Source organism: Lepisma saccharinum, chromosome 13 (genome assembly GCF_977018435.1).
Source record: "Lepisma saccharinum chromosome 13, izLepSacc3.1, whole genome shotgun sequence".
Lineage (NCBI taxonomy): Eukaryota > Metazoa > Arthropoda > Insecta > Zygentoma > Lepismatidae > Lepisma > Lepisma saccharinum.
Genome location: NC_139241.1, coordinates 3,486,467 through 3,502,253, shown reverse-complemented (window position 1 = coordinate 3,502,253; position 15,787 = coordinate 3,486,467). Strand labels below are relative to the sequence as shown.

The 15,787-nt window shown below is 38.3% G+C and overlaps 2 protein-coding genes across 4 annotated transcripts in view; one reads left to right on the top strand and one right to left on the bottom strand.

The window, feature by feature from the left end:
• The window catches only part of LOC145997147 (stimulator of interferon genes protein homolog), a 77,552-nt gene that overhangs the window by 34,863 nt on the left and 26,902 nt on the right, over nucleotides 1-15,787 (top strand). The gene's annotated exons all lie outside the window — the stretch shown is intronic.
• On the bottom strand, nucleotides 9,982-15,676 carry LOC145997101 (uncharacterized). Its single transcript, XM_083133728.1, has 3 exons — nucleotides 15,623-15,676; nucleotides 13,080-13,410; nucleotides 9,982-10,238 (listed from the first exon to the last, which is right to left on the bottom strand). The coding sequence occupies exons 1-3, from the start codon at nucleotides 15,674-15,676 to the stop codon at nucleotides 10,177-10,179; spliced, it is 447 nt and encodes a 148-aa protein (XP_082989854.1). The 3' UTR covers nucleotides 9,982-10,176.

Here is a 15,787-nt window from a genome sequence, read left to right as displayed (position 1 = left end):
AGTTAAAACACCCTAAAACTCTTTGAAGCTGTTTCAAATTTTCCGGTCTACGCAAATTAATGATGCTCTCAACATACGAGGGATCCTTTTTAAACCCTTTAGTCGTGACCACATGTCCCAAGAACTTAAATTCCTTAACCGCAAACTTGCATTTCTCTAATTTTAAAGTGAAACCTGCACGTTTCAATCTCTCAAGCACCAGATTAACGTGTCTGAGGTGAGATTCAAAATCTTTTGACTTAATAATGATGTCATCCACGTACACCACTACGAATTCTAGGAAAGACCCAAGCACGCGATTCATAACGTCGACAAATACTGCCGTACCATTGACCGACCCAAACACAACCCTTTTAAATTGGTAGAGGATCCCCTCGAATGCGAATGCCGTATATTTTCTGCTATCTTTATGCAACGGAACCTGCCAGTACGCATTTCCCAAATCTAGTGATGTGAAAAATTGACAACCAATGAAGGACGTCAGCAAATCATTGAACTTCATTGGCGTGAGTTGCATAGGTTTGACGTGTTGATTTATTTTCTTCAAATCCACACACAGTCTAATTCCCCCATTTGGCTTCGGGACGACTAGCAGAGGCGAACGATACTCAGAAACTGAGAGTTCAATTATTCCCCATGCTAACATTTGACTTAAATGATCCCTAACCTTATCCCTATATGCAAAAGGTATTGGGTAATTTCTAGCACCTATTGGCACGCTGGAATCCAATTCCATTCGATGAACATATTCACAACATAAACCTGGTTTCTCCGAAAACATTGGTTCAAAATTATGGATCATATCAACGAAACGCGAACTTAGGTTACCCTCCAAATTTAGAGAGTCCTTTACCTTATCCGCAAAATTTGGCCGAACATACCCTGAAATCTCATCATTTAATACAACCTTGGAAACTGACAAATCCTGCTCCATGCTACCTGTTTCAACAAGTGGAGTAAATTTTAGAAGTGTCCTTCCATTGGGAGTTTGATAGAAGAACGCATCATTATTAAAATTTAATTCCCCTTGAATTCCATAAATAACATCTAAACCTAAAATTACTGGTACACTTAACTTCTTTACGACAATTAATTGAACATAGAATTCATAACCCCCCAAATTAATATTTAACTTGGTGATACCCTCAACTGATTTCGATTTTGTACCAGAATAGTCCACTAGCTTGATGTTGGAGACGGACTCCAACCTGGGCCTAGAAATTAAAGACGAAACCGATCTCCACGTATTGTATTCAAGGAGACTGACCTCAGCACCGCTATCACAGAGGGCTACATATGGCTTTCCTAAAATAGTAACGTCAATCAAAGCCGATGCACAACGTTGCGGACTAGCATTAATGGGGGTAACTAATTTCATGTCATCATCTAAATCACACTCCTCACTGCCACCAACAATATTTACAAATAATATGGCAGGCCGAAACATTACGCCCTCACCCCCTGCCCATTGGTAAGGGACCTCTGACGGTTTTTCGTCTTATATATTTGTCGACTATCACTAGGATACTCCTCAATGGCGTGAACCTCCGCCTCTACCACGAACTGAGTACCACAGATGGAGTTCACCTTACCTAGACTTTTGAACACTCCCTTTCTTTGAAGGAAATACATAACTTGTGTTATCCCATCCTTATTCCAATGTACCTTGTCTACCTTACCACGAGAAGGATTACCCAAATATTCTTCATACAAATACACCTTGATTGCTCCCTGATCATTAAAGAACAGAGAAGCAATATCATGAACCTTTACGTTTTCACCATTATGAAACGACATTATAAATTCATTGACTCCCTGCCATTTCCGCCAGATGCCTGAGTCTTTGTCCCGCATGATACGCGCCAAGGGTGGCAAAGTCAACCAGTTAATTTCTTTTGTTCGCTCCCCCAAGAGTTTCAAAATTTCTAACAAGTTCTCTGTGATGGCCTCTACTGATTTGAATTGAAGAATATCATTTGTTCCTATCAAAACAATCACTGCGTCCGGCAACCTCGGACATGAACGAAGCCTGTCAATCAATTGTCCAGTGGTTTGCCCACTTACCGCCCAACCTATTTTTCGGCAGCCTCTTTCGTCAAACGTGATTTTGTAATTTCCAATTGTTTGCGCTAACCTGACTGACAAACTGTCTCCTATCAATAGCTTGTCTTCAAACATCGGATCCATTCCTCGATAACTGTCTTCTACTTCCCTACAAACGCGCGTATATGTCGAAGGCCTATGATCCTTGGGAGGATTACCCGTAAACAAACCCACATCACCTCCTACGATGTGAGTTCCTCCTCGTTTCCCAACGAAGATTCGCTAAACATATTACCCCTGCCTGAAACGTGCCGTTTGGTCTTCGGACTATTCTGAGAATCTTTCCATGCACCCCTGGGTGAACTCTTTGGGAAGCGAGAGTCAAGATTACCCTTATTTTCAGGACTTGGCGACTTAACCCTTACTTTGTTTATTCCTCCTTTTATCCCTTTACCTTTGGATGGAAGAACCCATTCCTTTTTGACAACTGCATCCTTAAGTGATTCACAATTTTCGATAACATGGACAGCTTCGGTAAAAGACGATATGTCTTTCATTACGAAATGTTCCCTTAACTTGTACGGCAAAAGTGCGCCAAGCTGAGCCACAATATGGGACTCCTCAGCCTTAGGTTGGATGGAACGCAATAACTTGAAGTTCCTGGAGAAGTAAAGCAACACGCTCTCCTCAGATGTTTTCTGATACGGTGAGCTCAGAACCTTAGCTAGACAGGAACTTCGCCACCTTGAGCTTTCGTAATGACCGATAAACTCAGTTTTGAATAGGTCATAAGAAATCAGTTGCGACTTCTTTTCTGAAAACCAAAGTTTTGCACTTTCTGTTAGGAGTTTTGGAACATAATTTATATATTGAGCTTGGTCAACTCCATACAACTCCAAGAGTTCCTCTACCTTTTCAAGGAATTCAGTGGGAGTTATATCAGTGATCAAGCCGTTAAATTTGGGAAATTTTAATAAGTCCTGAGGCTTGATACTAAATTGTTTCCCTCGAGCTAAACCAAGACTAATGCTAGGATCAACTTGATCCACCTTCCCTAACTTCGACTTTTCCTGATCATTTCCTGTTCCCTGAAACCTACTGATCTTAGCCCTTTTATGCCTGGTTTTAATATAACCTTTCCTGTTTGAGACGAAACTCTTTTTGCACGGTCTGTCAGTGTCAGATGCAGATTCTGCACAGGAATCACTGATGCCCGCCAGTGGATTCACTGTACTACTCAACCTACCAGGTACGGTATCGGAATCATCTGTGGACGTAGCCTTATCTACAAATTTCCTTCCCACAAAATCAGGCACTTCCCGATCAATTACCTGAACTTTACTCTGCTTCACGCCAGATTCCCATATGTCACGACCTTTACCGGAATTTCGCCGTTCCCATCTGGCCAGAACCTGATCAACCCTTTCCATCGACTCCTCAAGAGATCGCAACGTGACCAAAACATCTACGGGCACATTATTTACCACCGAAGCCTTACTACCCTGATGTTCAGAAGAAATATTACCCACCGGCCGAGAGGGTGAAGGAGATTCCCTTTTTATTTCCAACAACTCACTTTCACTAACTGCTTTTCCTAACTGAGACCTGATCGTGACTTGGCCCAACTCTTCCTTCCTACAGACTAACCTTCCCCACACTTTCTCAACAATTTTCCCTTCCAAAGATCTGATATTAGTTTCATTATCAATTTTCATCTGTTCCATAGACTTTTGCATGACCTGAACTTCCGAATCTAATCTACCTGTCAGTACTTCCAACTTTTCTTCCAATCCCTCTGCCCTGCTCATACATTCGACCCTATACTGAGAGACTGACAGAGTGAGATCTTGAAGACCCTCACTCGTCTTAACAATGTCTTTCTGCAAGTCCAGAATACATTTGTTGGTGTCATTTATATTAGATTGAAGTCCACCCACCAAACTGCTTGCATGAGCTGTAAGTTCTGACTTCAGCAAATCAGCGTTTTCCCTGTTTCTCTCATCACACTGCTTGATGAAAGCAAACAAGGATTCAATTCTAACAGACTCTTGTTCTGTTCCCATTTTTTTTTATTATTGTTCAAACTTATTATTCAGTTTTATTTGTTCAAATTTATTGTTCCGATTTGTTTGTTCCCCACCGCAACAACTAAACCATTGAGTCTACATGATCTTTTACGATGGTCCAGAACCCAATTAATGTCTCCGTAATCAGAGGCGAGGGCCACCTGCACCAATCACATCATGAGAACATCCAAACAATCCTCGCAACACCAAAATTACAGCAACTTCAAATTTATGTTTCAGATAGCTCCCACGAGTCCTACCTAGTAACACCGGCAGCGCTGATTTGTTGTATACTGTGGAGGACAACTGACCTCGAAAGGGATTCCTTTTATGTGAACAATATAAGTTTACTCAATAAGATCAATATTCAAATAAGAATATGCCTGTCAGCTACCATATAATTCAGTCTTGGATATCAAATTCAGAGCTAGTACAATTGTATGTGATGCAGTTTACATGTTTTATGCAGTCTACTTCCACACCGTTCAAACTTGTCTAACAGAATATCAAATTTTGTAGTAACCCAACAACCTAACCTTTCCCTAGCTGATTGCCAAACCAATTACAAGCAAGAAATAATATGAGTTACGTTGGCAAGACACACAAAGTTCTTCCCTCTGAAAGAAAACACACAATATTAAAATATGTCAACATGCAATTATCACATACCGATTTTGTAAGCATATATAGAATGAAATAGGAGTTTCGAAATACTTAAACATTTATTCATATGAGAAATTACACCTCTCCCTGATCATTAACAGGAGCTGTTTATATTTTCACTTGCACTCAGCTCGTAACTGAATTTAGTACGAACAGCTGAATTAGAATTAAATATCTTCACCGTGTGTCTGATTTGGCAACATTGCCTCATTCAAGGTTATAATTCGTCAAGTTCAAATAATTAACCCAGATAATTTTACACAGACAATTTCAAGCAATTGCACATTTCTTACCAACCGTGCAAATTTCACTAATTCGTCTTTCTGCGGACTACATACCTGCATTACGACATGTGACCTTGAAATATTCAGACGCAATAAAATACCTTTTGTCTCTGATTACTACCCAGATTTAAAATTATAAGGATAAACACTTATTCAAGGTTCTCTGGATGTATTGTATCAGATCATGTTCAAATTATTAGAGAAAACACCATTTTACATGTAACGGCATCGCCCGCCATTAGCTGTGAACCACGAGATACGGAACGCTAAATTTTCGATTTATTTTCCACACTAGATACACACGCTAGCATGCTTTATTCGAAACGTACTTTTGATAGATCTACCTTTGAAGTATATAAACATGAGCTCATGAAAAGTGATTAAACTGCTGCAGCTTACCTCCTGAAACGGTGGGTCACGTGATCCTTTTCACACCCTACCTTTGTAATCACCTTACTTCCATTCATTGCTCGATCCAACGGCCGATCTCCTGTTGTACAAAGTGCAGTACCTTCCTTCACTGTCGAACACTTATCTTCCGTAAGCTAAACAATGAGGATTCCTTCCCACATGGTTCCGTTATTTCTCTCATCCTTCACCTCTACCCCGGCTTCTTTCTTTTTTTTCTCCTTCGTGTTTTTATTTCTCCTTTTTACATCACGTTTTCCGCGTGACACGAGAAGTTCTACTGAACATAATATTAAGTACAAATATTCATATATGTATGTATTAATAATCTGAATGTCATAAAGACTTAATTGATTATAGTTATTTTATTCAAGCACAATAATGGAGAATACTACACTGTAAATTTTATAAGTTTTCGCCATCACAACAAAATGTCCTTGTGCATAGCGAAAGCAAACTGTTTTTGGCGGTAAATTTTATGACAATGAGATCTACAACAACAAGAGATTAAAACTTGTTACAAAGGCACTTGCAATAACATGACTTTGAATTTATCTTCGAAATACCATTTACGTACAATGTGAATTAAAAATTTTGTAATTTATAATGAATTACAAATAGTGCCATCTAGCGTTATTTTCTGAACTTCGTAATGTACCGGTTTACGGACGTAAGTAAAATATTTAAAATATTTACATTCTTGTAATATTATGATACCATATGACAATAACCGTCATATCCTCTATGGGCGACGTAATTCTTTTCGGAGACTTCAATCTGTCAATTACATGGACAGACTCCAGGCATGGCCTTACAAATGACAAGAACGACACGTACTTCATGGATCACTTCATACATGGCCTCAGACTTCAACAGCACAATATGTTCAATACACGAAAAGACAATAACCTGGACTACATTCTCTCATCACTCCCTTCAGCGCACATTACCCCTTCGAGAAATCTCATCCCTTCGGACCACGAATCGCTGGATGCTGTATTCTGGCTCCCGGACCACCTGAAAAGTCAACGACCTTCCAGCCCTCCACGCCAATACCTTGTTTGGCGCAAAGCACCCTAGGGTGACATCCGTTCGGCGCTGGATTCCATTCCCTGGACAATCCTGGAGAGTGGAAGTGTCGACGAAGCGTGTGACGTGTTTACTGATGTGATTCATGCAGTGATAAAGGATTATGTGCCACTCAAAAAAACGAAATCAAGCAAATACCCTTCTTGGTTCGACTCTGAGCTCTTGCTTGCCCTTTTAAACCGAAAAAAGGCCTGGGATCTCTGGAAACATTTTCCTAATGAATACACACGGAAAACTTTCACCGACTTACGACGTCACTCTAAACAATTGCAGAAGACCAAATACAGGGAATACATCGGTGCCATCACAAACAATATCAAATCAAATCCAAAACGTTTTTGGTCACTAATCAACTCAAGGAGGCAAAATTCCCGAATACCTCTGAAAGTAACACATGACTCAGTATGCGCAGAGGGCCCTGACAAAGCTAATCTTTTTAACTCTTTTTTTCTCCATAAATACAACCTCGAATACACCGGCTTCATCCCTTCCCAACCTCCGTCCAGTTTGCTGTCACTCTCTAACTTCTCTCTCCACGTCTCCAGAAGAAGTGCAACACATCCTATCTTCAATGCCTCAAAATCGCGCCAATGGTCCTGATGAAATCCCTTCTATTTTCCTAAAAAACGCTGCTTCCTCTCTCGCTATTCCCTTCTCTATTTTATTAAACAGATGCTTCAAGGAGGGTACATTTCCAGATTCATGGAAAAATGCTAACGTGGTACCATTATATAAATCTGGAGACAAGTGTGCTGTTTCTTCTTATAGACCTATTTCCCTTCTTTCACCACTTTCTATCGCCTGTGAAAAGATAATAAAGGACCGACTCTACAAATTTACCTCTCCATATATAAATACAGCACAGCACGGCTTTTTACCAGGAAGCTCCTGCTTAACCAACTTAAGCATTTTATTATCTGACGCTATCAACTCTATATCTGAAAATTCTCAACTGGATGTAATATATCTGGATTTTTCGAAAGCTTTTGACTCTATAAACCACAATTTCCTGCTTCATAAATTATCCCACCGTTTCAATATTCATGGAAACTTTCTCTCTCTGCTCAAGCACTACCTCCAAAACAGACAACAAAAAGTTGTTCTTTCCGGAATGTCTTCTTCTTATCAAGCTGTATCTTCTGGTGTACCTCAAGGCAGTGTTCTTGGACCTCTTCTCTTCATCCTGTACCTTGATGATCTCCCAGAATATCTTTCAGAGTCATGCAAGAACCTTCTCTTGTTCGCTGACGATTGCAAAATATATAGTAAAATCTCCAATTTCAGTGACATGACACTTCTGCAAAAGAATTTAGATTCTCTAATAAAGTGGTGTGAATTATGGAACTTAAAACTCAACCCTCAAAAATGTACCATGATGACCTTCTCCTTGAAGAAAAACACATTTAATACTAAATATTTCATAAAAAATAATTGTGTTCAAAGAGTTGCCGCACAAAAAGGACCTGGGCGTCATATTTGACGAGAAACTTTCCTTTTCTGAGCACATCTCTACAGTCACAAGGGGTTCAATGCGTATGCTGGGTCTTCTCTATCGTTTCACGGAAATAAACAACTTGACTGCCCTCAGCTCCTTTTACAAATCTTTTGTGTCACCTAAAATTGAATACTGTTCTCCGATCTGGTCTATGGCATGCCCCTCAAATTCAGATAGACTTAATTCCATCCTAAATTTCTTCCTGGCCATTGTTCGACACCGAATTCCGTCCACAAAACACTTGCAAAAGTCCATCCTCCTGCAAATGTTAAATATCCAAACTCCACAAGAGAGACATAGACAGGCTGACCAAATACTTCTACATAAAATAGTGAATGGCAACCTCAGAAGTGACCGCCTTCTTCAGGAAATTCACTTTCGTGTGCCTGCCCGTTCAACAAGAAGCACTCAACTTTTTGCCTCTCAGAAGCCGAGATTGTGTCTCATCCAGCGCTCTCTGTTCCATAGACTGCCCAGTGAATATAATAATCTAGGAAGCCAAATAGACATTTTTGAAAATCTGGACAGTTTTAGAAGAAAGTTAGCAAAAAATATGTAAGTCTTTTAACCACATGTAATTTTTTTTATGTTATTATTTTTGATGTATTATGTTATTATTTTTTTGTCCTTATGTTCTATAAAAACGTTCCAATGTAAAATGGCTAACGCTGTATTTGGAATCTTCTATTAAATAAATAAAATAAATAAATAAATAAAGCACGGGGAGCACACTTTACTGTAATTAAAAGCAACTTTCAACAAACCTGCAGTACTTGCATTTGCATTGAAATCCAAGTATGTTATACCTGTGTATTTATATTCATTTATAAATGAAATACCAAGAATCGTTCAGGTGAAATTACGAGAGACTTTAAGTTGGAACCAGCAGGCAGGTGAGACGTACAGTAACTGATCCCAAATGGACAGCTGTATTTGAGGATTTAGTGTTGTAGTCACCAGTGGTCGGTTGGGGGGAGGGGAGGGTGCTAACCCTCAGTTAATAAAATTAGCATTTCAAGCACTGGTAGTCAGTCACTCCATATTATAACTTATATTTATTTAATGTGTTACTATCATCCAAATGAGTTGTTTCAAAATTTTCTCTGTTCAATGTGCACTTAACATTTTCTGTGGTGCTCTGCGCACACAGCACGCAAATGTCCAAAAGACATCCATTGGACGTCCCCAGGGACAAATACCCTGTCTTTAATGAAACCCCACAAAAAGAAGTCACATGGTGTAAAGTCCCGTGATCTTGAGGACCAAAACACTGAAAGTGGTGTGGGTGATTTGAGTGTCGCACTAGCGCCAGTGATATGAACTCTCAGCTTAATGAAACATGCACGCACAAACTGTTTGCATTCTATAATCCTCTACGTCTCTTGTTTCCCCTTTAATACCAAAGAAGTGAGACGAGGATTGTCTTATCGGCGCAGTGGATGATCATATATTAGGTACTTAAAGTATACAATTGGAACTTAATATTCGTTTACCAATATTTATTACAAAACATATTAGTACTTATACTTTCCAAATACAATTAATTCAACAGAAATGTCTATGGATTATCTCCCAGTTAACCTAGTTTCATTTGTCCCATTTGATAGTCAGCAGTCGGTAAGTAAAGGCTACATGAGTCAGAGCAAATCGCAACCCAGCCCAAAACCCCCCACAGCCAACATGACCCGGAGCAATCCACCAAAAAAATCTAAACTAAAACAATTTCCTTTTCTTGCACTTTTAAGAACTCAAAATAAATCAATAGACTTTAGGTAAATTACACCCGGCCATGAGGGCCTATAAAGGGCGATAGACCGTAATGCAATATACTCAGCCTGTCCAGCCAGTGTCCAGTACGTCAGACGTCTCTCGTAGTCGGCAAGGATCTGCCACGCTAAACTTCTCGCTCGACCAGCGCAGAAGCCCAGCCAATGGCAGAACCTTCCAGAGTCACCTGTCTGTTGAGTCTCCATCCGTCATTCATGAGCAATATTACACTATGGGCTTACAAAACAACCTCTCCCCCAAAAATTACAATTTTCTAGCACATAGTGTACTACTAGTTACACATATCTTTTTAGAATTCACATTTCAAACATACTCTTCTTACATAACCAAGTTTCAAGCTTTAGAGCGAGGTTTCGTAATAGTTATAGGGGTTTGCGCATGTCATCCCTCCAACTCCATCGCCTGTAAATATTCAAAAAGAAAAAGAAAACAAACTGGTACCAGTACAAGTTTACAAACATAAACCATTCATTCTTACTATAATACAGGCAACCTACACCAAATCTACAATAATTTACATTTATATAATGGGAGAATCCTTAATTAACCTTACATAGTCAGAGATCTTGCCGATCCATGTATAAAATTACCTATTATTGCCTCTCCTGGGCTCCAAATATCTTTTCAATTTATGTACATGTACTTTGGAACATACCTTGTCATCATCAACTTTCTTAACCAGAACTGAATTCTCTGTTAGAAATTTACTTATGAAATATGGACCCTCGTACATATTAGAAAGACTTTTAGTTATCTTGTCCTCTAAGGAAGATTTAATCTTAGTCCTAACTAATACTTTGTCATTGACTTGAAACGTTATGGGTGCATATCGCTTCTTATACAATTGTTTTCTCTTTTCCCATTCCCTTTGCATATTTCTGATAGCATTTTTCCATTTATCTTGCAAATTACCATCTGCTACATTAAAATCCATATCAGATAATTGCCATTGGACTTCCAATGGATCCCACAATTGTCGTCCCAAAAACAATTCCGACGGAGTATACTTCAATGTATGATGGTATGAACAATTTAAACTATACTGTATCCTTTTCAAACCTTCATGCCATTTAGTTTGATCTGCTGAATAATAACATCTCAAGGCAGTTTTCAAAGTACGTATGTATCTTTCACTTAAATTGGCCTGAGGATTGCCAACAGATAATCTAATATGCTGAATTCCATGGTTAAATAAATAACTAGTAAATGCATCTGATACAAAATATGAAGCATTGTCTGATACAATCTCATAACAATAGCCATAAGTCAAAAATATATGATGTAATTTATCAATCAATACACTTGAACTCAATTTCCTAATTGGCTCAAATATACAAAATTTTGATGCTCCATCTACCAGAACAAAAATATATTTATAACCATTAGATACAGGTAATGGTCCACAAATATCTATGTACAACCTTTTCATAGGAATTGTTACAATTTCAGACGTTAATATATTTTCAGGGGTTGTGTTTTTACACTTAGCTCGTTGACATACATCACAAGATTGAACTAAATCCTTAACATCCTGAGACATATGTTCCCAAGTAACGTGTCTCTGTAGACGCTTAAGTGTTTTCAACCAATTGCCATGAGATCCTGTTCGCATATTAGTGTGATAATATAATATTAAAGGATGTTTCAAATTATCTGGTACACATATCCTATAAGGAAAATTCTTGGCTTTAGTTCTTTTGTATAAGAAACCTCGATGCAATTTATAATTTGGGAAATTTATACCTTGCTCCATTTGTCTCATAATATTGGCCAATTCCTGATCTTTCAACATTTCTTTCTTCAAGGTATTGGCATGAAATGGGTTTACCAACATGGCCAAATTAACATTACTAACATAATCAGAATCTAATTCTTCCGTGTGATAATCTCTCCAATCATACATACGAGATAATAAATCAGAAGTCACATTTTGCTTAGAGGGTATGTGCACCACTTCAAACTTATAACAAGAGAGTTTCTCCATCCATCTCGCATATTTGGAATATTTCCGAGATTGTTTAACCATATAACTAAGGCTCATATTATCTAATTGAATAATAAATGGCTGAATTTTCAAACAGTATTCAAAACGTGATATGGCTTGCATTAAACTTATAAGTTCAATCTCATAAATTGTTCGTTTTCTATCAACTTCTTTTAATCTTTTAGAAAAGAACGCCACTGGTCTCAGATTATTATTTTCATCAGCTTGCAAAAGACAAGAGCCGAATCCTCTCAAAGACCCATCACATTGAATAACAAACGGTTTATTTAAGTCAGGCAATTTCAAAATTACATGTTCTCTAAATAGAGTTTTAATTTTTTCTAGTGCCTCTTGTTGCCTAGAACCCCAATGAAACTTTATTTTGGGTGTCCGGATTTCATTTAAGGGAGCTACTACAGTAGAATACTCTGGAATAAATTTAGAATAAAAATTTAAGGTACCCAATAATCTTAATAATCCTTTTAAATTTCTCGGCGAAGGGAGATTTTGAATAGCTTCAATTCTGTCTGGATCCATTTCACAATTTCCTTGCCCAACAATAAATCCCAAGAATTTTATTCTCCTTTTCAAAAAACAACTTTTATTGGGGGAAATAGTTAATCCATATTCACGTAATCTCTGCAGTACTAAACGTAAATGTTCCAGATGTTCTTTCTCATTAGCACTATGAACAATTATGTCATCACAAAATAAATGTAAAAACCTTCCCTTATAATCATGAAAAACTTGGTTCATAACTCGTGACATGCAACTTGGCCCAATACTAATGCCAAATGGAATGACCTTATATCTATACTGATTACTAGGAGTTACAAAGGCTGTTACATCTCTGCTAGATTCATCCAAGTTTACCTGGTTGAACGCTCTTTTCAAATCAATAACAGAAAATACTCTCCCCTGACTCAATTGAGCCATAGTTTCTTCCATATTAGCCACTGGGTGCGCATCATAGATTATTTTCTTATTCACTGCAGAATAATCACAAATAAGTCTTTTAGTCCCCCCTGAAGAAGGAATTACAAAGCAAGGTGCTGCGTAAGGTGACGAAGATGTTTCAATAATGTTTTGTTCTAATAATTCAGTAATCACTCCATCTAGTTCCTGTTGTTTAGATGGTGGAACAAAATATGGACTCCGATGTACCGGAACATTATCATATAATTTAATTTTATACGAAAAGTTCTTTAAGCATCCTAGCTTAGAAGTAATAACATCAGAAAATTCACTTTTCAACTTACATAACTGTTGTTCAGTATCCTCTAATGCAAACTGTCCAAAAGATGCGCCAGAAACATCAGAAGCTCTGGATTCGAGTCCACGCCTTCTCTCTCGTGGCCTCCACGAAGTCCTGGACTGGCTCCGAAAGGAGTTCTCACCATTGTTTACATTTCTGACGAAGTTTTCCTGGTTCGCACCTGCTGCCTGCTGGAAAGCTACATGTTGACCTTGGTCAGTTCTCGTGCGCTGATAAGACCGAGCTCCGACACCTCGGCCTGTGCTGGCTGAACCCTGGGCAGGAGAACGTACATGAAATGAAGGACGATCTTGTCTTTGTCTTTGACCTATATTCTGTAAAACACGAAAATTTTTGCATAAGCTTTCAGATGTCCATTTAATAGGGATTTTCTCATCACTTCCGGAAAAACCAACAATTTGTTCTAAATAGTTAATCACCATGTGGCACTGTTTCTGAAATCTAACACCAAGCACTAAGTCTAGAGGCATGTTTTTGCAGACATGAAAAGTTGTGGTCCACGATAAATTTCCAAGACCAACATTTAACATAACTCCTTTATTAATATTCATAAGGTTGTTGTTACCAACTATCACTTGCATATCCAAATCCCATTCTCGAACAGTTCCCCTAGTCTTTATTCGATCTAAGAGACTTTCACTAATTAAACTATATGTTGACGCAGAATCTAAACATGCCAATAAATTCAGATTCTTGATTTTACAGTCAACAAACACAGCAGTCACTTTAGTTTCACCACCTTGTCTGGGTCCTATGTCACTACGCGATCCTTGCAAAGCAAATTGAGCACCTCTCACTTGCATCGGACACCATCGCTCAAAATGATCACTTGCTGAACATTTACGACAATATTTGGGCGTATATTCTTTGAATGCAGGACCTTTAGCCTTGAATTGTCGTTCGATATTATGTAATCCCCAAAAATCCTTGGACAAATAAGAAAGTTTTTCTAAAACTTTCAACTCGTTCTGCAATTCATTTAAAGTATTAGGTATCCCCTTTAGATACAATTTTTGGGAATACTGAGGTTTAAGTCTATCCACAAGATAACTTACAAATGTACTTTCATCAATATCATACTGCAAAATCTTAGCAGCTCGAACTCTACTTTCTAAATACTCTAATGGAGTTTCATTATCTCTTTGATTACCCAGTACATATTTATTACATAAATACTGCCTCCCAATACAAGTTGCATACTTATTTAAGATCATTTGAACTACATCATTCCAAGGGATATTTTCAATTATACATTTCATCCATAATTTACCCATTTCAGTATTTAATTTTGGTAAAACTGCGAGCATAATCTCGTGAGAAGGAAACATTTTTCTGTCTTTAATACCCTGCAATACATACAGAAATCGATACAGGCTTTCAGCATTAATTTCCTTAACTATAGGTACAGTAGCTATTAATAGTCAAATTTTCTTTGGCCATTTCCATATTTAACTTTCTCAAATCGGACCTATTATATAATACTCGTTCGTCTTCATCAGACGACGACGAACTTTCCAAAGGCTTACTTGGGCGTTTATTCACCCACCGGGGTTTACAAGGGATTTTTACGTACGTTTCTACATCTTCCCCCTCCCTTTCTCGTCCTTGGGCATTTTCTGGGGTGTGTGGTAAGGGTCCTACAAATTCATTTAACAACTGCGAAGCAGAATGTTCTCTACGATTTGATGAAAGTGGGGGAAAAGGCGGAACAAAATTCCTCCCATCCACTGTTCCCATAATATCTACAGTATAATAATTCCGAGAGGTAGCCATATTACCGCACCATTTTACAGTCTAACCATACTAGAAATATTGATATATTGATAGCCAATTGTACACAAGTAACAGAGACAGAACCAGCATACAACCATGCTCTGCTCTTATAATCCTCTACGTCTCTTGTTTCCCCTTTAATACCAAAGAAGTGAGACGAGGATTGTCTTATCGGCGCAGTGGATGATCATATATTAGGTACTTAAAGTATACAATTGGAACTTAATATTCGTTTACCAATATTTATTACAAAACATATTAGTACTTATACTTTCCAAATACAATTAATTCAACAGAAATGTCTATGGATTATCTCCCAGTTAACCTAGTTTCATTTGTCCCATTTGATAGTCAGCAGTCGGTAAGTAAAGGCTACATGAGTCAGAGCAAATCGCAACCCAGCCCAAAACCCCCCACAGCCAACATGACCCGGAGCAATCCACCAAAAAAATCTAAACTAAAACAATTTCCTTTTCTTGCACTTTTAAGAACTCAAAATAAATCAATAGACTTTAGGTAAATTACACCCGGCCATGAGGGCCTATAAAGGGCGATAGACCGTAATGCAATATACTCAGCCTGTCCAGCCAGTGTCCAGTACGTCAGACGTCTCTCGTAGTCGGCAAGGATCTGCCACGCTAAACTTCTCGCTCGACCAGCGCAGAAGCCCAGCCAATGGCAGAACCTTCCAGAGTCACCTGTCTGTTGAGTCTCCATCCGTCATTCATGAGCAATATTACACTATGGGCTTACAATTCCTGTCGTGTTGATGCATGCTGTGTCGCCCGTGATGCATACATTGAACATTTGTAGGTGCTACAAAAAACTGTTGGAGTTCCTCGTTCGTTCTGGACTGGTTTCATTAACGAAAGTTCAATAGTTTACATGCAATAAATTTTTGTAACCCCTCAATTATTT